Source organism: Zootoca vivipara, chromosome 4 (genome assembly GCF_963506605.1).
Source record: "Zootoca vivipara chromosome 4, rZooViv1.1, whole genome shotgun sequence".
NCBI classification, from domain to species: Eukaryota; Metazoa; Chordata; class Lepidosauria; order Squamata; family Lacertidae; genus Zootoca; species Zootoca vivipara.
The window spans coordinates 80908277-80933230 of NC_083279.1; the positions used below are offsets into that span (position 1 = coordinate 80908277).

The window sequence follows — 24954 nt, forward strand, 5'->3', positions numbered from 1 at the left end:
CTGGACTTTGAAGTCATCTTATTTTACTTGTCTTTTTGTATTATATTTACTGTTTTTAATTAGGTTTTGTAATTTTGGATTATGCGGAATGCTTTATCTGAGTGGAGGTAATTTCGCTGTTCCCGCAAGGGGACAATGACAATAAAGATATCTTATCTTATGTTATCTTAATACCTCCTCACTTTCTGCCATCAAGGTTGTGTCATCTGCATATCTGAGGTTGTTGATATTTTTTCTGGCAATCTTAATTCCGGTTTGGGATTCATCTAGTCCAGCCTTAGTTTCACATGATGAATTCTGCATATATGTTAAATAAGCAGGGAGACAATATACAACCTTGTCGTACTCCTTTCCCAATTTTGAACCAGTCAGTTGTTCCATATCCAGTTCTAACTGTAGCTTCTTGTATATGCCTGTTGTCTTTGTCCATGGAGTTTTATTGGCAAGGATACTGGAGTGGCTTGCCGGTTCCTTCTCCAGGTGGATCACATTTGGTCAAAACATAACTTCTCTAAGTTATTTAAGCCCCTTCGCCACGACAAGGCAGTGATCCATGAAGGGGATTAAAACAAATACCACTGCTTAAATTGGTTTCTGTTTTCTCCTGCCCCTACTCTAGGATAGAAAAAAAGAATTCTGTTAAAGCACAGAGACATACCTAACATATAGCAAACGTTTTTTTGTTTGTGGATGAATCAGTTAATTTATGTATGATACAGACTGAATTAACAAGCAGGTTTTCTTAAAAACAACACCTTTATTCAAAGCTTATGAATTCCACTGTATGCTATATAACACTCTCATATATATATACATTCTACAAGCTCTCTTCGCTTTTGTAATCTCTTTAGGTTTCTTCTGCAATGTTGATTCTGGCACTCATTCTTCGAAGCTGGTCTCTCAGCATAATCTTGTAATACAAACCCATACTAACACCAAGAGTTACAACAGAAACAAATAATATGCTTCCTACTAAAGATCCCATAACGATACCACTCCAGTCTCTTGCAGTTGGTCCACTATCAAGGCTGCCACCATAGCCTTGGTTTAGGCAGTCAGGAGGGGCCCAGCCATAATTGCAATGGCAGTGTTTACGGTTGTTGCATATTCCCCTATTATTGCACTTTGTGACATTACAATCATACTTCAAGAGGGACACGTTCTTGCATTCTGAATCGATACACATCTTACGCACGCCACAAGGAGTCCCGTCTTGCACTGCTCCAATATCACTTTTCCCCAGTCCTTTGTGGTAGTCTGTACTCCAGCACTTAATATCACCAACGGATGCTTGAATGAGGGTGCTGTGTTCTGCCAAAGAAGGTAATCTAGGAACATTATCACAATGGATTCGGCCACACAGAGTATTCTGAGCATTACATTTTATATAGGTACCTTGCATAAAACCACAGTTGCCAAAGCGATCGCCTTGAGCATTCAGTATTCTGAAACAACTCACTGGAGCAACTGTTGCACCCCTGCCAAAGATTGCTTTGCACTGCTCATTGTGAGTAGTACAACGACCATGATAGCAATAGCCAGTATAACTGCATGGGGCACCATCTTGCACGTAAAAATCATCAGGACACCGCTCTGAAGTCCCACTGCAGTACTCTGGAAGATCACAGACACTGGTATTCCCTCTGCAAGTGTATCCGGTTGCACGGTACTGACACCTGGCACAGCACAGTCCAGAAGCACAAGTGGCACCTGGACGCAACATGCAATTAGGCTGGCAGCAGGGATCCGACTCACACTGAGTATTGGTACCACAATCACATTGCTCTCCTTCTTCCACTATTTTGTTCCCACACATTTCAAATTTGTATATTTGATCAGGCTCTGGAGGAATTAACAAGCAAGGCTTGTACCTATTTGTGTAATACTCTTCATAACTACAATTGCTAAACTTATCAGTGTTTTTTGCAAATTCATACATAATGCAGAAAAGCCTATCACATTTACAATTTGCTGAATCATGTGTCATACCAAGAATATGGCCTAATTCATGGGCAAATACCACAGAGAGTAAGTTCAAATCCAAAGACATTGATGTTAGGACAACAGATGCCAAATGGTCATTACAAATAGTGTGTAAATAAGACAGTCCAAGTCTTGTTCCAAAATAATTGTGCGTAAATAAGTGAGCAACATCATTCTTTAAACGTTTAAGTAACGTGTCCCGTCTCCATTCATTAAAAGCATGAAGTACTGGCCCGATATCACCGTCACTAATATTTATTAGGTTCTTTTCTGACCATATCTCCAGCCCCACAAGAGAGATCTGAAGACCAAGTGGCTCGTATAATTCATTTGCAGTATGGATGACGTAGAAAACAGTCAAAGCTGTATCAGTTATGTTTCTATTAAACTTAACGTACTGTTCATGTGACACCACAATTGCTATCTTTGCGTATCTGGCGTGTGGCCACCAGCGTCCCGCTGGAGCGCTTTGCACTACGACATGCTCAGCCTCCTGCATGGCCTCGTGATGACTTTGCTCTTTCTCCGTCACCCCACACCTCATTTGCATGACATCTTCGTCTACAATCAGCTGATACACCACATGTTGAAAGGTAGCAGATGCCTGGGCAGGTTGAATTCCATACGTCTTGTTTTCTATTTTGAACACTCCCTTGAGTCCTCCTGAGCAAGTGGTGATGGTGGCTGAAGAGTTAGGACTGCCCTGTATGAAGCCACTGTAGAAACAATCGTCCCTGATGGAAGGATAGTCAACCTGGAGGTTCCCCTCATGGTACGTGAAGATGGGTAAGTGCTTAGGAACAGCGCCCTTCTTCTGCTTGAGATGCACCACCTGGCCCTTCCCCTCAATCTGCAGCAGGTAGCTGACATCCTGGATTTCCTGTTGTCCATATCGGAAGCTCAGTTTCCTTGGGATGGTCACCTCATAAGATGCATACTTAAAGCCCCGTGGTGGTGTGTGGCCACCAGCCTCACTCAGGATATAATTTAAAAGCATCACAAGTAGCCATGCCACAGTACCAGTCATCTTCCCAGAAAGATGAAGTAGCATGAAATTTGGCATCTCATCTCTGAAAGGGAAGCCCTTTGTCAAGTTAGCAGATAGATAGGAGGGAGCCTATGCAGATGATTCTGAACATAGCAACAGTAAATAGATTCCCCTGTGGAATGGGGGTGGAGCTTGGAATATAAAAATGGAATAGAATGGCATAGGAAGGAAACGGCTTCTGGGAAGTGTCTGGCTGACAGGGCTGCAGGAAGAAATGTTAGAAAGAGTCTAGTAGCACCTTATAGATGTAGCAGTTTATGATTTTGAGGACTTAGAAAGACCACCAGATGGATGGTGATTATGATCATTTGTCAGGGTCATTTCAGTAATGCTCATATTCTTTTATTATATTCTATTCCTGCTACTGCGAAAAGGACACTTTGCATACATTTAAGCACAAATTGAATTATCACATACTAGCAACGGAATAGAAAAAAAAAGTACATATGCATCTTACCTTAAATTTTTCACCATGTGTACAAAATAGTGTTGAATGCTATTGTCCTTAGGTCTGCTCAGCCCTGACTGCAAAATCTGCTCAAGAATAAAGTCTTGAACCCTGTAGCACTACTAAAGTACAACATTTAGGAGTGATTTTCCCATTCCGGCTAGAGAGCTACCAGCCTACACCGTCATCTTGCTGCCAGTCAAGCTCTACACCTTTTCTGTGTAGCAGGGGCAACTCTCTGTCTGACTCTGTGACTCTCAGTCTCTAACCCTCCTTCTACTGACACCACCACCACCACCACCCCGATCGCTCAAACCCTCTGCCTCTAGCACATCGCAGCTCATCCCTTCTGCATCCCTTCTGTGTCCTACACCACAATCCAGGATCTAAGCCATGGTGGGCGGCTCCCACCAATCTTCCTCATCCAGTCCTTCTCTGACATTGTGCCATTTTGAACCAAGATGGCAGACTAAATTAACCCTAATTATTAAATAGCAGCTCCCCTCCCAAAAGAATTTATTTAGGGCTAGGTATGTATGTATGGGAGATAGGGAAAGATACAGGAAACTGAATGCAGATTTCCAAAAAACAGCAAGGAGAGACAAGAGGGTCTTCTTAAATGAGCAATGCAAAGAAATAGAGGAAAACAATAGAATGGGGAAAACCAGAGATCTGTTCAAGAAAATTGGAGATATGAAAGGAACATTTCGTACAAAGATTACCATAATCAAGGACAAAAGTGGTAAGGACCTAACAGAAGCAGAAGACATCAAGAAGAGGTGGCAAGAATACACAGAGGAATTATACCAGAAAGATATGGAGGTCTTGTACACCCCAGGTAGTGTGGTTGCTGACCTTGAGCCAGACATCTTGGAGAGTGAAGTCAAATGGGCCTTAGAAAGCACTGCTAATAACAAGGCCAGTGGAAGTGATGATATTCCAGCTGAACTATTTAAAATTTTAAAAGATGATGCTGTTAAGGTGCTACACCCAATATGCCAGCAAGTTTGGAAAACTCAGCAATGGCCAGAGGATTGGAGAAGATCAGTCTACATCCCAATTCCAAAGAAGGGCAGTGCCAAAGAATGCTCCAACTACCGCACAATTGTGCTCATTTCACACGCTAGCAAGGTTATGCTTAAAATTCTACAAGGCAGGCTTAGGCAGTATGTGGACCGAGAACTCCCAGAAGTGCAAGCTGGATTTCGAAAGGGCAGAGGAACCAGAGACCAAATAGCAAACATGCGCTGGATTATGGAGAAAGCTAGAGAGTTCCAGAAAAACGTCTACTTCTGCTTCATTGACTATGCAAAAGCCTTTGACTGTGTCGACCACAGCAAACTATGGCAAGTTCTTAAAGAAATGGGAGTGCCTGATCACCTCATCTGTCTCCTGAGAAATCTCTATGTGGGACAAGAAGCTACAGTTAGAACTGGATATGGAACAACTGAGTGGTTCAAAATTGGGAAAGGAGTACGACAAGGTTGTATATTGTCTCCCTGCTTATTTAACTTATATGCAGAATTCATCATGCGAAAGGCTGGACTAGATGAATCCCAAACTGGAATTAAGATTGCCGGAAGAAATATCAACAACCTCAGATATGCAGATGACACAACCTTGATGGCAGAAAGCGAGGAGGAATTAAAGAACCTTTTAATGAGGGTGAAAGAGGAGAGCGCAAAATGTGGTCTGAAGCTCAACATCAAAAAAACCAAGATCATGGCCACTGGTCCCATCACCTCCTGGCAAATAGAAGGGGAAGAAATGGAGGCAGTGAGAGATTTTACCTTCTTGGGCTCCTTGATCACTGCAGATGGTGACAGCAGTCACGAAATTAAAAGACGCCTGCTTCTTGGGAGAAAAGCAATGACAAACCTAGACAGCATCTTAAAAAGCAGAGACATCACCTTGCCGACAAAGGTCCGTATAGTTAAAGCTATGGTTTTCCCAGTAGTGATGTATGGAAGTGAGAGCTGGACCATAAAGAAGGCTGATCGCCAAAGAATTGATGCTTTTGAATTATGGTGCTGGAGGAGACTCTTGAGAGTCCCATGGACTGCAAGAAGATCAAACCTATCCATTCTGAAGGAAATCAGCCCTGAGTGCTCCCTGGAAGGACAGATCGTGAAGCTGAGGCTCCAATACTTTGGCCACCTCATGAGAAGAGAAGAATCCTTGGAAAAGACCCTGATGTTGGGAAAGATTGAGGGCACTAGGAGAAGGGGACGTCAGAGGACAAGATGGTTGGACAGTGTTCTCGAAGCTACGAACATGAGTTTGACCAAACTGCGGGAGGCAGTGCAAGACAGGAGTGCCTGGCGTGCTATGGTCCATGGGGTCACGAAGAGTCGGACACGACTAAACGACTAAACAACAACAACAATGTATGTATGTATGTATTTACCTGTATGCACACAACACACAGCCAGCCCACAATTTCACAAATTGCACTATACTGTACATTATTTTCTTTTTTTGTCTGTCGACTTCCCGGGCAATGCTGGGCATTCCCCGCTAGTACCTAATGTTTGCTAGAGCTTATTCTAAATTAAGTGCACACCTTACACACATGCTAGGAACGGTTAGGACATTTTTCACTCGTTTATTTACTTTGGCAATTAATGAAGAGAAACAGGATTCTGAGTGGACAAAGGGTGAAGATTAGGGGAATGTTTCCATGCACAATCTGGTTTGTTGCACTAGTAACCTCAGATATTGTGTTCCAGTATGTGGGGACCCCTATATTGTATAAAGGCCTGGGGGGGGGGTTTGTTGCCCTACCCTCTCTGTGCCCCCCTGCTGTGGAAGCTTGTGCCATTAATCCGAATCTTTCAATGTGCCACAGCACCCATTCTGTTTTTAGTTTTTTTACTGGGTGTTAATTCACATTCCTGAAGGTTGCTCAGAATAAGTATGATTGATGATCAAGCCTAGTTGCTAGTGCACACCCTCCTCTCAACAACTACAGCTTGGAGATGTGGTCTCTATTTATTTAACAAAGGGTGGGGGGATATTGAATAGCACAGTAGTGGGAACCAGCTGAAGGTGGGCATCTAGAGAAGATCCTAAACATTACACAGTCACCACAGACATGGGCGTACAGCCTGCCCCGCTGCCGCCCGGTGCCGTCTCCCTTCTCCCTGGCTGGCTGTGGGGCAGGTGGAGGGAAAGCCCCAGAGCCGCGCAAAGCGTTTGGCTGGCTTTCCCTCCACCTGCCCCACAGCCAGCCGACTAGAAGGGACGTCTCCCTTCTCCCTGGCTGGCTGTGGGGCGGGTGGAGGGAAAGCCAGCCAAACGCTTTGCGCGGCTCTGAGGCTTTCCCTCCACCCGCCCCACAGCCAGCCGGCTAGAAGGGACGTTTCCCTTCTCCCTGGCTGGCTGTGGGGCGGGTGGAGGGAAAGTCAGGAAGTCAGGGCTTTGGCTGGCTTTCCCTCCACCCGCCCGGCGATCGCGGAGGGGGAGGAGGGGGTCGGAGCAGCCCGATTCTGGGCTGATCCTGGCGCCCCCTCACCCCTGAACGACCCTGGCTTGCCTTGCCCCCCCCCCCCTTAGTTTTCATCCTGGGTACGCCTCTGACCACAGAACAAAACGGGGAGCGAGGGAAAGGGTCGATGTAAAATTATTTTAAGGTTACGTTTGGGGTTATTAATGGATTGTGATCTTAACCATTGGCGTATCTTTGTTTTGACATTTTATTTATCCTGCGTTTTTCTTCTTTAATAAATGAAGAAATGCATTTTAAAAGGAACAAGAATACAGTATAGGTTTCGCAAGCAGAAACCGAGGGAGCCCCGACACCCCTGCGCTACTCCTCAGAGACAGAGGCCCCGCCCTTTAACTGCCGCCGGTTTGGAAAGGCGAGCGCAGTATTTACTAACGACGCCTATTGTAACGTCCCTTTTTTGCAGTGCTTCATGGGAAATGCAGTCGATAGCGGGCCGACTTTTCCTCAAAAGCGAGGACCGCGGCCGCCAGGAACTGCAACTCCCAACAAGCACCACGGCCGGCATTGTCCAGCCTGTGGCGCTGGGAGCAGGGAGGATGGCGGCAGGTTTGTAAAAGGTCTGGCGGGTGTATTCGTTGCGGAGTAGCGGACCGATAGGAGGGCGGGGGGAGGTTGGCACTCGTGGAAGTTTAGGTTTCTTCATACGCCGCTGTGAGGTAATTTCGGGTCTCCCCAAATATATGCGGAAATCGTTTTACTAGATTAGTCGGTCTCCAGAGGCCGCTTTCTTTTCTTAATTTTGTCTTCTGTATATGTCTGGTTTTTTTTATTCTCCTCTCTTTCCCTACACTCTGTATTTATGGGTTGTTGCCTTTTAATATGAGAGAGCACAGGTGGAAAATATGAGGCGTTGCCGTTTGTGACCCTGGGCCGGCTCAGGGCTCAGCCCAGTTGTGGCTTCTCTGATATATAAAGTGTTTTGTCTGCCTGTGTTAAGCCCAGACGCTTATTTGTTTCAAAAATTGTACACTTCCCACACACCCCTCTTTGCGATAACGAAAGCTGAGGTGGCTTTCAATTAAAAAACACCAATGGCAATAAAATTAGAAGCAATACCAGCTATGAGTCCCGATTCTTTAAAACTTTTTCTTTTTTTCTTTCCTGTTTAGTTTAATAATAATTTTATTATTTATCCTCCGCCCCCCCCCCCAAAAAAAAATCTGGCTAGGTTTCTCCAGCTACTATGAGCAGCTTCCAGTGCAATATTAAAACATAATAAAACGTTAAAAACATCAGAAGTTCTAAAAAGTTTTGCACTTCTTAATCTCCTTGACATCTAAAGAGAGGCTGTTACCGCTGAGAAGGCCTCTGCCTGGTTCCCTGTAACTTCGTTTCTAGCATTGAGGGATCCAGCATACCTTCAGAGGAGGACCTCTGTGTCTGGGCTAATTGATGAGGGGTAGAGATGCTCCTTCAGGTATACTGGTCCCAGGCCATTTTTGGTTTTAAAGGTCAGCACCAACACTTTGAATTGTGCGTGGAAATGTACTGGGAGTCAGTAAAGATCCTTTAGGACCAGTGTTATATGGTTATCTATGTTATACATTTTTATTCTATGCAATCCAATATCTGATGATGATATTTCCAAAACCACTGAGATTGTTTTAGGATACTTAGTTGAGAATTTTAAAGTCAAATTTAAAACTTCTTAATCTTTCTTAATAGTGGCTCCGAGTCTTTTATATGTTTTATGTGTTTAATATGTCTGGATTATTAATTTTTATGGATTTAATTGTCTAAATTATGCTGATAAAGGCTGAATGAATGAGTAGTATTAGTCTGTTTTTTTGGTTAAGTTTTATTTGCTGTTATAATCTGAATTAATGTTATAATATGAATTAATGATTGCCTAGCCTGCACCATATTTCATGTAACCAAAACTGAAAGACCAGGCTGCTTCTGTCTGTACTCTTAAGTGAACACTGTCATGCAAAGAATGATGGATTCTGTGTTTCCACTTGATAAATCTTTGTTTTATTGTACAGGTACTGAAGTTGGGTATCAAAGACCTTGGCCAGTGATATAGATTAGTTAAGGTTGGACTACAATAATTATTTCCCTGATGGCCACCTCTACAGATTTGAATTGGGAAGAAAACTTGATCGCACACTGGATGTCTAATGCTCCCCGGGCTGGAGTTATATTAAATCCTGCTTTCCATAGTTTGAAAACCACTAGAGCACTCAGTATTGACAATACCTCACCAGGTATTTCAAGTAATTCACTACACAGTTCAAGCAGCATTTCTCTAAGTGAAAACTCTCTACAGATAGAGCAAGCCGTGGCATTGAGCAGTCCTTGTGGGGACAAGTTGGACATACCCAAAACACTTTCTCCAATTTCATTAGCTAAGGAGGAGCAAATGCTGATTGTTAAAGATACTCCAGGTCAGTGGGTAGCCCTGCAAAGTGATACTGAATGTGATCAGCTGGATGGTCTGGATGAAGAATGTTGCACTGATCTACTTCTTCAAAAGCTTGAGCAGGTAAAAAGAAAGTCTCTATTTACACCTATTATTTATTCTGTCTAGAAAAAAGCAGTATTTTCTCAAGTCAATACTGCACAATTTGTGACCCAATAAGCTGAACTTGCATAATGAACCCTATGAAACTATGATGGTTGCAGTTGTGCTATTCACTACTGTATTCTGGCTCTGTTAAGGAGGCAGTTTAGCTTATCTTTTGGCAGGTACATTCATGAAACAATATTGTTTTGCTTGAGACTGGTAGGCTTTGCTGATGAATTTAGGCTTCGGTTTCAGTATGGTATTGCAATGCCTATTTGTTTATTTTAATTTTAATTTTGTACTAATATGCAATTGTAAAGTCCAAATGGCACCTGTTTCTACTTGGGCCCTAGTGTAAATTGTGGTCACTTTAGTGTATCCTGATGTGTCTAAACTATTTTCTTACAAATAAAGATTAGATTAATTGTTCTAATATGCGAGTTCTAATAATGTATTTGGCTTCTTAGCTCAAAGGACTGCAACAGCACAAACAGGAACAGCTAAAAAGGCAACAAATGGAGCAAATTCAAAGGCTAATGGAAGAACAACAGAAACTACTTTCAATGGTCTCTGAGCAGCAAGCACATACTGGTAAGCGGACATGCTGAAATTGTCTTTACAACTGTGTTGTTATTTAGTCATTTAGTTGTGTCCGACTGTTTGTGACCCCATGGACCAGAGCACGCCAGGCACCCCTGTCTTCCACTGCCTCCCACAGTTTGGTCAAACGCATGTTGGTAGCTTCGAGAACACTGCCCCACCATCTCGTCCTCTGTTGTCCCCTTCTCCTTGTGCCTTCAATCTTTCCCAACATCAGGGTCTTTTCCAGGGAGTCTTTTCTTCTCATGAGGTGGCCAAAGTATTGGAGCCTCAGCTTCAGGATCTGTCCTTCTAGTGAGCACTCAGGGCTTTAGCATGGTTAAAACAGGCAGAAATAGAAAATGTTTTTTTTTTTAGCACTGCCTGGACAGGGCTAAAATACATAAACATTGCTTAGTCAAATAGTTACTTGGTCAGGAATTCTTGTATCAAATCAGAATTGGTACCAGGGGCTGCTTTCCATATTACAGCTTCCCAATAAGGATCTGTCCTTGCAAGTTCCTTTTGCATCTTTAAAGTTAGTATTTATTGGGATGTTGCTAAAGCTCTGAGAGAGACTCCACTTGGGTGCTGCTAATGTTTGCAGGTCCTTTTCTTTTGCTTATATAAACTGACATGCCCAATTTGCATTTTAAGGACAGAATGAACATTGTGGGAGTTCACTGATGCTGGGAAATCATACTGTTTAGAATAGCTTTCTTTAATCTTCAACCCACCATGCTGAGCACAGACCAAAAGCCATGTTTTTTGGCCTCCAGTGGCCCTGACATCTCCCCTTACCCTTTTTTGTGTTTGCAAGTCCAGATAGGCAGCAAAAACAGGAGGCTTACTGAGCCCTTAGTGGGCCACTGCAAATAGTGGAATATACAGTGGATATTACAAAATCCTCAATCAGAAGTTTTGCAGTTGTTCCTTCTTATCCATCTTTTGCTACATGGATGGTTGGCAACTACATGCCTAAAGCATTGCCAAGTTTCAGGCTTTCTTGATAATGGTTCTAAAAATCCTGTTACTGGCAGAATACATAAAGACAGGAAAAACCACACCCTTTCTGCTATTTCTCCACATAAGTAATACAGATATCCTTTGCTACTGTTTTCTGTTTAACTGTAAGGCTTTCGTGTAATGGAAGATGGCTTGAGTCAAAGATCTGATCACTCACCTCCTGTGCCATCTCTTCCACCACATCGCAATGGAGACGGTGTTTATTGGAACAGTGGGCCTTGCATTCCTTCTCCTGTTGAAGAAAAGGATTCTTTTAAAAAATCCAAGAATGGCCAAATATTGAAGGGAACCATCTCTGCAGATCCTTTTTGCGAGAGAGAGACTTTAGATTTGTCTTTCAAAATGAAGAATGAATTGAAGGTTGAAGACCAGAATGGCATTTCAGGTAAAATTTCAGGCCTGTATGAATACTAATATCAGAGGTTTTTGTAAAGATTGCTGAGAACATATACATATTGAGGTCCAGAAATGTGCTTGCTGCTGCTGAGCATGTTCTTTAATTCTAGTGAGCTGCTGCTTTTTCTCCAGAGTTTCAAGCAGTGCAAAGAAATCTTCCAGACCTACCACTGAATATCAGTGGTAGATCATATTTTGCTTCTTTCTGAGCCTTTTCAAGGCTCTGCATAAGGCGTAGAAAATCTTTCTCCCACTCCTAGCTCTATAGTGCTAAGAGCTGAGGAGGAGTGGGACTTTCCCTACAGTAGCAGATCCTCAGAGAAGCTCAGAGTACCTTTGATGTTCATAGTGGTAACACAGAATAAGACACTGCCTGTCCTCCTTGGAGGGGGCGTGAGTATCAGTCCGTCCATTAGTAGCAATTATTTGGTTGTTTATTAAGGCCAATCAAATTTTTAAGATCACCTTAACATTACTCTTCAGCCATCTTCTGTAATAGTAAGTAGTAAATGCATTGGGCACCATTCATGCTATGGACACTGAAGGCCCAACAGGGCTCAGCAATAACCTCACCCCAGGGTACAGGCAGTAACATGGGCTGTAAAGGGAAGTGGAATTTTGTGTAGGATAGTTTTCTAAGCAAATACATAAAATCATTGGTAAGCATGGAGGCAGAGGATATGATTATATTGAACCCTGTTAGGTTTCCTGATTAAACCTATAACATTTAAAGTGGTGCAGTTCAGATGTTCAAAGCACTTCACATCATGACCTCGGAAATATTTTAAATAACCCTGTAAAGTAAATATTGGACATGGGGTAGGGGCTAAACTTAGGAGAATTAATGGTATATATCAGACCATCTAGTGAGTTGGAGGGTGAGCTGAGCTAAGATTTAACTTTCTGGATCATAATTGTAGCTACTGAGCTACACCAAATACCTTCATTCAGTTAGAGATGAAACACATTGTTGTTTTGCATAGGAGATCATATATATTGTCAAGAGCCAGCGGACCTTCCTATTTAAAGTGTGAATAACTTTATTCATTAAAAGAGCTTCTGGATTTGCAGTTGTTGTAAAGATATGGCTGAAATATAAATTGACTGGCTAGAGAATGACAAGAGGACTGATAAAAATTCAGTTCCAGGTTCTTGCTGCATTGACACAAGTGTATGTAGGCAGGTGTAATGTTAAGGACTGGTGCCTGAGTTTGCTTATTTTCCTCATCATTCCCTGTGCTTTCCTTTTGTTGTGTTTGAATTGTAAGCATGTGGGCAGGGACTGTTTTTACTTTATTTCTGTGCCAAAACATCTTACATATACTGTATATACAAAACTTTAAACTACAATATCCCTTCCTAAACTGTCTGTGTTGTTCTTACGTAAGCTACTCTAATGCCTCCTCAACTTAGAAGTTGAGGATAAATTCTTAAATATTAGTGAGCTAGTAAACTGGTACTTTGAGTAGAAATTGGCTAGCTGATCAGCTGCACTGCTTTTTGCAACAGATAGCTCAAGAGGCCTTCTGTGTCTTGAATAAGGACTTGATCAAACAAAGAAAAGCAAGGTTTGTAACTTGAATGAAGTGCTGGGGGTGTGCGGCTTATCTCCTCTGGCTTCATGCCAGCTGAGTGAAATGTCAAGTTTTTTCTTTATTTTGCAGGAGAAAATAGTGAGATTATGGAGCAAAATCTACTTGGACATGCAGATGGTGACATTGGTTGTAAAAGCACAGGGAATGCAGAGACCCCTGAAAGCCAGACTGGAGGGAAGTGCTTGGAAATACTCAATGCTGAGGAAAGGTGAGTTTGGATGCAAAATGACCTTGATGCCCAGTGAACAAACACTTCCCAAAAAAGAATCCCAGTTGTGAAGGTAGAAAACTAGCAGTGGCACCTACCCTGTATATTCCACAGAGTGTCATATGTACAATGACCTGAAAGCTGGACAGAAGTTGTGGATAAATGCTTGTTCTCCAAGAGTCAGAAGCACACTGCACAAGATTTCTATCCCCTTGAGACCAAGGTAGCTAACCTGGAGAAAATGAAAGAGGCCTTTGAGACATAGTTGAGGTGTCTCATTATCAGGGTCCTCTTCTGTTATGGGGAATGAAGGTCTATGGGAGGGAGGTTGTCACTCTGAGAAAGAGGGATGTGATTCCTTTGAAGGGATCCATTCGTTTGTGATGAACCAATTTCCTGTATTTTATAAGATCTGACAATTAAATGTGAGTCTCTTGCAATAGACCTGTTCCTGCTAGTATTCAAGAAAGAAAACAGTCATTTGAAGAGTTCCTAGAAGAACAGATACGACTAGAAGAACAACGGCTGAGCCAAAAAGGAAATAAAAAGGTTAGTAATTAGAAATGCTTTTTGCTGTGATATATAAAATGTATCATAACTGTGAGAATAAGTTCCTGCTTCAGTTATGTTGGTTTCACTCTTGTAGGTGCTACACATGAAATTCCAGACTTCCCAAAAAGTTTTATATGAGTATTTTGATAGAGCAAACAAAACACATAAATACAAATATAAGAAAATTAAAAGATCTTTTTGTTTTTTAGGATTCTGAAAGATCAACATTCCAGACACCAGTTGCAAAACGACCCTTTCTAAAACGAGGTGAAGGTTTAAGTAGGTTTGCTGGTCCAAAATCCAAAGCAGCTAATCAGAAAGAAAGCAAAGTAACTCCTCACCTTAATGCACCAGAAGTAAAAAACCCAGTTAAAGCAGACAAGCCACAGCTTCACCGGAAAACGGCCACTTCAAATAAAGAACAAACTTCTGACAATTTTGTGTCTAAAAATGGTAATCAGAATGGTAAGACGAAGAAAGCTCCAGCTCTTCCTGCTCGAAAAACAGCAGTGCTCAGAACTTGTGCTGGGAAAGCTATCCCTTCATCTACAAGACGAAATCCTAGTGAAAGGAAATCTGGACAACAGAGAGAGTTTGCCAGGTCAGAAATAAATGGTGAAAGAGAAAAGAATAAAGATAATATAATGGCACTTGCAAAGCTGGATGAAATTGGCTGCGAGTTACCCAAAGAAAAGTATGCGCACCCAGCACAAGTGACCAAAGACCTTACGAATTCCTCTGAAAAAGACCTTGACCTCTCTTTTGAACTTTCTTTCCAGAAGAAATTGGAAAACTGGGATACTGAAAAGGAAAAAGAGGAAATTGAATTGGATGAATTTTTGTTTCTAGAGCAGGCTGCTGATGAAATCTCCTTTGCCAGCAATTCCTCACTTATTGTAAGGATCTTGGATCAAGGCCAGCAGATTTCTACAGGGCGCAGACTGTCTTCTACTCCCATTAAATCAAGGCAGCAACAACGGCAGATAAATGTGCAGGACGCTACAGCTGTAGAGAACAGAAATGGAGACAAATGTGTTTCCCGACCAGCAAACAATGAAAAGGACAGAGGGATGATCACTGAATCCCAGGCATCTGAAATGCTGAAGGATCATCAAAATAAAATTGACAGTAAAATGCTTCAGGCTTTCCCTACTGAGTTTCAAGGTTCTGGAGACACTGAGTGGGACGAAGATAAATCTGGTGAAAGTAGTGATGTGAGTTTGGGGTCTGAGGACGAATTTGAGACTACCGTAAAGCCTGCTGAGAGAGGTAAAAAGTTTGATTTGAGTCATAGAGGTGACAGTCCTGAATTTTCAGAGTACAAAGAAGGCACAAATAGAGATGCCAGCCTTGGCTTACTAGAAAAAAATGTTGGTAGTATCCAGTGCAGCAAGATAAACAAGAATACTGAATCTCAAAGTGTGTGTTGTGCAAATAGAAATCAAGTTGATTTTGATGATGAAACATCGTGGACAGACTTTGACGAGAATGGGAGTCAGTGTACCCAAGTACCAAATGATGACTTGGTTATTAAAGGACCATTGTCCCCTGGCTGTTCATCTAAGAGTGAGGCATTTTTCCCCGATAAAAGGATAAAGAGGAAGATTGCAGTAGCAAAGAAAGCGGATGTTCAGCCCAGGCAAAGTGTGGCAGACAGTGAGGTAATTGCACCTCCCACAACAGATCTGATGCTGAAGCTCTTTCCTTCTCTGAGGCCCAAACAGAAGGTAGAGGCACAGCAAAGACATGATGCCAAACCCAATGTGTCTCAGGAAGAATCAGGAGGTAAGCAAGAGGGATAAGAGTGCTGAGCGTAATAATCAGTCCCATAAATCTCAATAGCAGTAGTAATCTTCAAAGCCTATATCCCTCTGTCCTGCTTTTCAGCTTGTAATCTCAGGGTTTTATATTCTAAACAAATTGCCAAGCACTTTGTTGGAGCCAATTTGCTTTTCAGACTGGTTTCTATTGTAATGGCTACAATTTTATGTGTTTTAAGCCCATTTATTTCATCCAGTCTTACTCCTATAAAGATGGCAAAGTTCAGAGATGGTGGGAAACTGGTAAAATGTTACCACATGACAGTATGGTGCATACGTTGACATTTGTGCATCAAACATTGTGCACCTGTTCTTTTGTCAGGAGACGCGGCTCGTTCCCAGCTATTGAGAGAGAAACTTGTTGAATTGGAAGTTGAAATTGAACGGTTTAGGGAAGAAAATGAATCCCTCACAAAACTTCGAGAAGAGCGTGAGAATGCTTTGGAAAAGTTCAGGTAACTTAAAGAACCTGTCTGATTTCTATCCTGTTGGTCTGAAGTTGATTTAACCTAGAGCAGGCTTGCCACTTAGGACCCACCTGCCATCTATGACAGCCCATTCATTTAAAATATATCCATCCTTTCCTGTTAAAAAGCTCAAGGTGGCTAACAATATCAAAAATAAATTACTAAAAGCAGCAAGAAACAAAAATATAAAAGGCAGCTATTAAAAACAAGTGCATATTCTCAGGTGATAAAAACATTTCAATGCAGTTAATTACAATAGTCGGGTGCAGAAGCTTAAAATGACCCCCTACCCCCCCCCTAAAAAACCCTATAATAAGCAGGAAGGAAGGTTTTGACGAAGTGATGGGAAGAGTTATCTTTGCAAGGGTCTTTAATAACCTGGGTGGAGGCCACTGAAATGGTTATGAATAGTATGCCTGGTTCTACTAGGGCAGTGATGGCGAACCTATGACACGCGTGTCAGCACTGACATGCATAGGCATTTTAGGTGACATGCGGCCGCGTGCCGAGAAGGACCTCACTTCCGGCCTTGTGGACTTCCAGCAGGCGAGGCAAAATGGTGAAGCAGGAATAGGGCAAGTGAGGGCAACTTAAGGGCAGCACAGCTTCAGCCGCTGCCAGCGAGCATGCTCGGCAGCTCCGTGCCTCTCCTCTCTTTCCTCCCAGCACCGAGAAGGGCAGCACGTGTGTTGGGCGCATCAGCAACCTCGCCTAGCCAATCCCCCTCTGCGTTTTTCAAGGCGGCAGCTGGATTGGTTGATCTGAGCGCTTCGCATGGCCGCTGGGGATTGGCCGTCCAAGAGCAGGCTGCGGAAGGCGGCACAGTCAAGCGCTTCGTGGAGGGAGAGATGGGACTTTGGCGCGTGTGTGTAAGGGAGGAGAAGTTTCCTGGTAGGGAAAGCGAGAGGCTGGCCTGTTTCTTCTTCTTCTTCTTCTTCTTCTTCTTCTTCTTCTTCTTCTTCTTCTTCTTCTTCTTCTTCTTCTTCTTCTTCTTCTTCTTCTTCTTCTTCTTCTTCTTCTTCTTCCCTCTCTCTCTCTCCTGGATTAGCCCCGGATTAGTCTCCGAACGGACACCGTCTTTCCACATCTTCAGGTGGGAAGGCTGAGAGGGTGGGGTTCCTGCCCAGCGCCATGGGTGGCTCTTGCCTGAAATCGTGGGGAGGGAGAAGGGGGAGTTCCCCACACGGGTCGTCCCTTGAGCCCCTAATCAGCATCGTAGCGAGGAACTTCTTGGGGGAGGGGGTTTGCCATAATCCTGGAATTTCCCCGACACATAAGGAACACTGCGGCCGCCGACAGTGTCCCGGCGGGGAATTGCCTGTGTGCCCGGGAAACACTGGATGTGTGGCAGCTCGTGTTGGTTTTTTTTGGTCCCTTTTCCTCAGAAATAGCTATAAAACCTGCCTCCTCCCCAAAAGCTCAACAACTTTTCTGTCTGGGTTTTCGCTTTGGATTTCATGGTGCCAGGTTGTTTTGCGCCCTAGACAAGGCTAACTACTTGCACACACACACACTGGAATTTATTTATTTATTTTGCTAACTTCGATTTTCAAAAACTTGTAAGGAAACACAAAAACTTGAAACCACAAAATTTACTTCGGATTGCAAAAATAAGTAATACAGCCATTTCCAATTACCTTCCTTAAAAACCTTTGGGTATAGGGCGGTATCGAAATTAAATAAATAAATGAAATGAATTTTTTTCAGCGCACAAGTCGTTTTGAATATTCCTGCCAATGGCGGCACTTTCAAGTCTCTTAAAAGGCACGCCAAAATCTCGCTTTGCGGGTTTGGCCACCAGTTTCTTCAGGTCTGGCGCAGGTTCAATTGGCATTAGCTGCCAAGCCAGCTGGTCTCCTTTGCAGCATGGTTGAGCATACGTAAATTTTGGCAAGTTTGAGCTTTGAGAAGCTGCATTGAAGAATAAAAGTAAAATATTGTTGGAAATTTCCAAGATATAACAAAAACTAATCTTTATAATGCTGTGCCATTCACATGTCCGTTCTGTGCCCATCTGAGGTTGGCTGCCTAGTTGGCCCAGTGATATCACTGGACCTGAACTCAACCCATCTCCCTTCCTTGGATTTGCTTGGCCCAGTGATGGGCAACCTATAAATATTGTGAAATTATGGTTTTTTTTCTCACCACCCGACACACCACCCGAGTTATGCTCGGGTTTTTGGTGAATTTTGGCACACCAAGCTCAAAAGGTTGCCCATCACTGTACTAGGGCCCTCTTCCGGTGTTAACTAAGTATAGTTCGGGGGCATGCACAAGAGGGCTTAAGTAGAGTGGGTTCATACAGGACTAGGTTGCCCTTCAGTTATCCTTATCCCAAACCATGAAGAGCTTTAAAGTCGCCACCAGCACTTAGAATTGGGACAAGATACAAGTTGGAAGCCAGGGCAGTTGTTTCAATAAGAGAGTCACATACTCTGGTGAACCACTGAGCTGCCATGTTTTGTACTAGTTACAGGTTTCTGGACGTTCTTAATAACGAGGCCCTATGCAGAAGGCATTATAGTAGTCCAGCTGTTCAGCATGTGTTTAAAATGGCATGCAGGACAATGTACAAGCCAGTGGGACCCATAGCCCAGGGGCAGAATAGTACCTAGAAATACCGTCCCTTAATATTAAATCTCAAAGTATTGACATCTAGATAACAGTTGATAACAATGCAATTGACTACTTCAGCTGCAGTAATAGATGCCAGAGACAATGCATCATACAGGGCTAATATAATTTGGTAGTTTGCAAACAATAAACTAAGTCATGCAGCTTTTTATACTGGACAGCTGGAAATTACCGATTTTGCTAACCAAGAAATATTGTGGAGTTTCTGAAGATATGGCCTGTTGGTTTATTGGGATTTATGTAGAAAGCCAAAAAGGATGACCTAAGAAAGCGTGAGGTCTGTTACAGCAAACAGTGCCTGGTGGTTGTGTTCTAGGAGAGCTTTTTAAAAATATACTATATGGGGTGGCTTGTGGAGCTGACATTCCTAAGTTACTTTGTTATCAATAAATAAAACATACAATTTTTCAAGGAGCAGCATTTTTTTGCTGTTCTGAAATAATTACTGTAAATTTTCAGGAAAGAAGTTGCTGACTTTGAACAACAGAAAACCAAAGAGCTTACTCGAATTGAAGAATTTAAAAAAGAAGAAACAAGAAAGCTGCAAAAAGAACGTAAAGTTTTTGAGAAGTATGCACAGGCAGCTAGAGCTATTCCAGATAAAAGGGAACGGGATGAAATTCAGGTATGAACGCAGGGGAAAGCCTATATGGTTACTTTGATTGGGATCAGATTTACTGGCTGTTGATTTAAGGTGAAGAATGTCCACTGAGTAATTTTATTACAGATATTGCATTTATTACTGCAATGTAAAGTGATTTGTCTTTTTCTTCAGTTTGTGTATTTTAACATAGCAGAAAATGACCTGCTTGCATGTTGTTTTCTCAAGGCTTTGAAGCAGCAAATGGCAACCTTGCAGGAAGATTTAAAAAGAAGAGAGACAAAATGGTCAACAACCCACATTCGTCTTAGAGACCAGATAGAGGCCTTAACCAGGGAGAATGTGCAACTACGGGAAGAGATCAAAATTATGGAACGATTTCGTTTGGATGCTTGGAAGAGAAAAGAAGCGTCTATAAACAAGAAGAAAACTGGCTGTGATAAGAAAGCAGAGTCAGCAGTAAGGTTTCTTTCCCCCTTCTATCTTTTTTCAGGTGTGAAAGTGGTAGAGTGGTTAATGTGTCACACTCAGACTGGGAGACCCGGGTTTAAATCCCCACTCAGTCATGAAGCTCACACTTTCTCTGCCAGGGTTGCTGTAACAATAAGAGTTGTGTGGAGTAAAAGCAAACCTGAAACTTGTTTGAAAAGGATGAATTAAGGAAACACAAACTGCCCAGGCACCTTAGGTTGCACAAATTTGACTTACATTTGAGTACTCTTGTCATTATTGAGAGTCAGGCTGATGTTTTTAAGCCATTAGTCCAGGCATATGCAAACTCCGGCCCTCCAGATGTTTGGGACTACAGTCCCCATCATCCCTAGCTAACAGAACTAGTGGTCAGGGATGATGGGAATTGTAGTCCCAAATATCTGGAGGGCCGGAGTTTGCCTGTGCCTGCATTAGTCTGTCTCTTTTGGTAGGAGAGTTGTGTGTGTGCAGCTGTTAAGATAGAATCATTAATGTGGGACTATTGGAACAGAACTTTTCAACTTTTTTTGATTTGACAAGCTGCCTTTCATTTCTAAAGTGTTTGAGTGAGTATCCGGAGTCATGCGAGCACACCTTTCCTCCTCACTAGTGTTCCCCAAAACTGCTCTGGAGGATTCCTCAACTGTTCAGGGCACATGTTGGCAGGTTGTGGGGAAGAGAGTGATAAGTCCACTTGGGTAGGTGGCAACTGTTGGCTCTCACTCTACAGTATATTATATATTACTGAACAGCTCTCAGGCACACAGTCACAAGTATGATTAAGCAAAAGTGCATACATGTTGTAAACAGCTTCCTACCATATTGACTTTAGTTCTATGTTGCAAATAGCTTTGTGGACTTCATTTTGAAAAGTGGTATATAAATATGGTAAAATAATCACCTTTTACTTTTTACGGGAAAGGTTTGTGTTCCTGAATATTAAAGGCCCCCGCTTTACACTCCCCCCCCCAGCATTCTCCAGCTGTATTGCAAAAAACCCAGACTCTGCCTTCAATTCCTCAAGCAGAAAAGAGCAGCAAGATGAATGGCAAAAGTGATCTGTCGTCAGAAGGTAACTATACTTAGGATACAGTACCATTTCTAGTAAGCAGCAATATGGTATTTTACATGCAAGTCTGCATGTTACATACCTTGTCATTCTGACACTTCTGCTACCTCCAAAAAAACCTCCCTGATACTGGTATGTTTTACAGTAAGTTACCCAAGAAGCAGTAATGTCACTGATATTTTGTGTGGGCCTCAAATAAAATAAAATATGAGGTACTAGAAAATTAGAGAGGGCTGTACCTACCTTCTGCCCATGTCCTAGGAAATATAAAATATTAGAATCTTATTTTTATTCTTGTTTGAAATAGGAAGACCCTGTGCAAAATTTAAACTAGCAGCTGCACCTGAAGAGAGTTGCTTGAACAATGTGGCAATGACTTTTGAAGATTCCTCCAAGGCATTTATGGCTGTAAGTAGAGTACGAGAATGTTGGCTCCTGGTTTCATAAGGCAGCCTAGGGCCTTGGATAGAAATGATGTTTAAGCTGTGTAATAGATTACTGGTACCAAAACTGCTCCAAGGATGATTGCAGCATCAAGGAAGTAAGAAAACACTGGGGAGGTTGCTATGTTAAATCTCCTCTTGCTCTTCTTGACTGTTTGTGCTGCTCTTTTGGTTGAGAAATAACCCAATTCTTATGGATTAAATTTATATTCAGTATAAAGGTTTGCAAGGTTATAGATATTAAATTCTAGGGAAAAGTGTTACATTATAATTTAAAGAATGTAGGATATTGTAGTTGTATAATAGATTTTAGTCACGTTTTGCTATTGGCATCTTTTCTCTGCAGAACAGGAATAGAGCATGCCCCCAGGTGTATAGTGTGGAAAAGATGAGCACATTCCAAGTAATTTAGGTTTGCGCATTTAAACCATGGCAGACATGTCATTGTGGAAAGTGTCCTTTAATGGTAGTATGGCTGAAGACCACTTCAGTAGAGTATTTCAGTTTACATGAATGAAGCTTGTCTTGTGAAGTTCCCAGTTTGTCACCATTTAGTGCCCACAGTAATATGATTTGCCTCTCAGGCCAATTTTATAGAGTTTTCCCCACCTCCCATTTCAGAATTTACCTGGTAATGGAACTGTTGAATTATCACCATCACTAAGTCCTGATTCATCAGACAGTGAAGAAATAGAGAGTGAAGCCAATCATCCTGATGGAAAGGTAGGAAGTGCTTTTTTTCTAGAGCATGAATGGGAGAACCTGTGGCTCTCCATCTGTTGCTGGACTCAAAACTTCCTTTGGGGCCAGCCAACATGGTCAAGTTCAGGCACCCTCAAACTTCGGCCCTCTAGATGTTTTGGACTACAATTCCCATCATCCCTGACCACTGGTCCTCTTAGCTAGGGATCATGGGAGTTGTAGGCCAAAACATCTGGAGGGCCGCAGTTTGGGGGTGCCTGGTCAAGTTCAATGGGAATTGTCAACAACATCAGGAGGGCAGCAGGTTTCCCATCCCTGCTCTGAAGTGATTCCAAAGTGGTATCGGGAGAACGTTGCTATGTAAAGGAAATGCTTGCTTTCTTGCCTCAGAAAGGATGAACAGTTCCATACCTGCACCACCTATGAAAGTGCAGTGCTGCTGCTATGCTTGGGAGCCTTTTTGGATCTGAACTAGATGTTTATGCCATTCTGCCTAATTTTCAGAATGGAGCCCAGTCAAAGAATGCAGGGAAAAATGAGGTGGTAACTATTTAACTAGTATCCTATCTAAGTACTGTTCAAGAAATAAAAGGTGAAAATTGGTTAAAACTATAAAACCAGTCTTAAAAGTCTCCTGGAATTTAAGGGAGCTTCACTGAATTGGCCCTGCAATACTAAATGCATGGCTTCCATCTGTGCCACAGTAGACCACTAAAACTGACTCTGCCAAAGACCTCAGTGATTGGGCAGTGCTTGGTGTATCCTTGACCCAAGTTGTCAAGGCCCTTGTAAATAAAGTCTTCTCAATACAGTTTTGCTATCACCAAGAGATTTATCCATGTTCCTCTCAACTAAGCTTTCATGCTGAATTTAGGTCTGGGCCTATTATGTAGAGGAAACCAAATTGCCTACTTTTATGCAGTCTTATAGCTATTTCCCATGCATTTGCCTAATGCTCAGCCACAGCTAATGGTTATACCCCACAGCAAATGTGGGAATGAACCTCGGGCTTATATGATCTTTCTCAGTGCACAGAGAAACACTTGCTTATGTGAAGGCCTAACTCGATAGTTATTTGCCTACAAAAAGGGGAGGGGGTAGTTTTTTTTGTGTGTGGCCTACTCATGTAAGCTGCAATTACGGTAAATAACAAAAATCCTACATCAATTTCTGGGCCTCTGGATTTGTGATACTCCATACTCTTGAATCTCTAAGGGCACCATATTTAGAATTGGGAGGGATACTATCCCTTATCAGATAAGCTCTGTTTGGGTTTGTTTTGGCCTCGTTTTGGCCTCTTCCCCTTTCTTATTCTTTGCTCGGCTTAGCCTGTAGAAGTTCACCATCAGAATTGTTAAGATATATGCTTTTATTTCACTTCTTTCAGGTTGAAAAGATTTTTAAAAATGGATCCCACCTGATTTTTTTCCCTAATGGCACACGGAAAGAAGTGAGCTGTGATGGGAAGACTACAACTGTAACATTCTTTAATGGGGATGTAAAGCAAGTTCTGGAAGATCGGAGAGTGGTATGTATCCACTAAGAAGTATGTGCCATTCAGATATGGACAGGTGGTTCTATTAATGCTAAATTTGTTAACCCTTCTCAACAGATATACTATTATGCAGATGCCAAGACTACGCACACCACCTACCCCACAGGCTTAGAGGTCCTACATTTCTCAAATGGACAAATAGGTAAACAGAGACCTGGCTGTCTTGCTTGTACTACTCTATAAATGGCTGTGTATTTGTGTGTATTGATGGCATACCATTAAATTGCAAGAACTACTTACATGGCATATGAGTATTCTGACATGTGGTATGCTCATTCATTCCTTGCAGAAAAGCATTTTCCAGATGGAAGGAAAGAGATTGTATTCCCTGATCAAACCATTAAGAACGTGTACACGGATGGGCGAGAAGTGACCATTTTCCCTGATGGCACCATTGTCCGTACGCAACAGTAAGATTTATTTTCATAAAACTATTTTGAGAGTTAAGTTTGGACTGAATTTACTGCAGCCGTATAGAAAAAGTAGTGACACACATTAAGAATGCCTTTTGAGGAAGACAGACTGGATCAAGAGAAAGGCTGTCAAGAACAAAATCCTCAGTGCTGACTGTGTTATGACAGTCTTACCCAGTCTGGCCAGCTTCAGGAATACAAGGTGGGTGCCAGAGAACATGAAGCTGCTGGGCAGATAATAATAAATTTAATTTGTATCCCGCCCTCCCCAGCCAAATCTGGGCTCAGAGTGGCGATGTCAAAATGATAATCTCAGCAATTTAAGAATGCTTCCTGTGTAGGCTAAGATTTCTTGTGCTGAAAATACATTGGGAAGAACCCAAATGCTATGAGGCAGAGAGGCTGCTTAAAAGTTACATTTCAAGTAGGTATGAACAGTTAGAACAACAGAACAATTAGCTGCATTCTTAATTTTACCTCCCAGCAGAATTTAGCTATAATGTAACATTGGTTTTAAAGGTTGCCTTTCTATTTTAAGGGATGGAAGTAAGGTTATCGAGTTCAGTAATGGCCAGCAGGAAGTGCATACAGCCCATTTCAAGAGACGGGAGTATCCAGACGGTACCGTTAAGACAATGTATGCTGATGGGCGCCAAGAAACGCAGTATGCTTCAGGTCGAGTTAGAGTTAAAGATAAGGATGGTGAGATTATTATGGACACCATCCTCTAAATGTTCAGGTCTTAATTATTATCCATGTTTTCTCTTCTCAAAAATGTTTGTAAAGGTTGTATATAGATAGTAAAAAGTTTTGCCAATAAACTTGTTTTTAAAGATTACACATTTCAAAAATGACACTTAAAACTTTCTTGTTTTGTTCATTTTGTTCTTGTTGCCAAAGCAGGTTATGAGCATTTTGAAGCAATCATAC

At 42.2% G+C, this 24954-nt stretch overlaps 2 protein-coding genes across 4 annotated transcripts; one reads left to right on the forward strand and one right to left on the reverse strand.

Moving 5' to 3' along the window:
• Positions 1-847: 847 nt before the first annotated feature.
• LOC118085115 (disintegrin and metalloproteinase domain-containing protein 20-like) lies at positions 848-3010 on the reverse strand. The gene has a single exon (XM_035115428.1). It carries the CDS (start codon positions 3008-3010, stop codon positions 848-850), a length of 2163 nt encoding a protein of 720 aa, XP_034971319.1.
• A 4394-nt stretch (positions 3011-7404) lies between these two features.
• On the forward strand, positions 7405-24873 carry CENPJ (centromere protein J). 3 transcript variants are annotated; one of them, XM_035115470.2, is made up of 17 exons: positions 7405-7533; positions 8973-9472; positions 9961-10084; positions 11208-11483; positions 13159-13297; positions 13741-13846; positions 14059-15634; positions 15992-16124; positions 19230-19395; positions 19600-19830; positions 20815-20914; positions 21219-21319; positions 21976-22077; positions 23444-23584; positions 23669-23753; positions 23901-24021; positions 24563-24873. In XM_035115470.2, exons 2-17 carry the CDS (start codon positions 9050-9052, stop codon positions 24753-24755), a joined length of 4017 nt encoding a protein of 1338 aa, XP_034971361.1. In that variant the 5' UTR covers positions 7405-7533; positions 8973-9049; the 3' UTR covers positions 24756-24873. The 3 variants fall into 3 exon arrangements, with proteins under 3 accessions (XP_034971361.1, XP_034971360.1, XP_060129816.1); XM_035115469.2 differs by lacking the exon at positions 7405-7533 and adding an exon at positions 7536-7643; XM_060273833.1 differs by lacking the exon at positions 7405-7533 and having other exon boundaries at positions 8230-9472.
• The last annotated feature ends 81 nt before the right edge of the window (positions 24874-24954 follow it).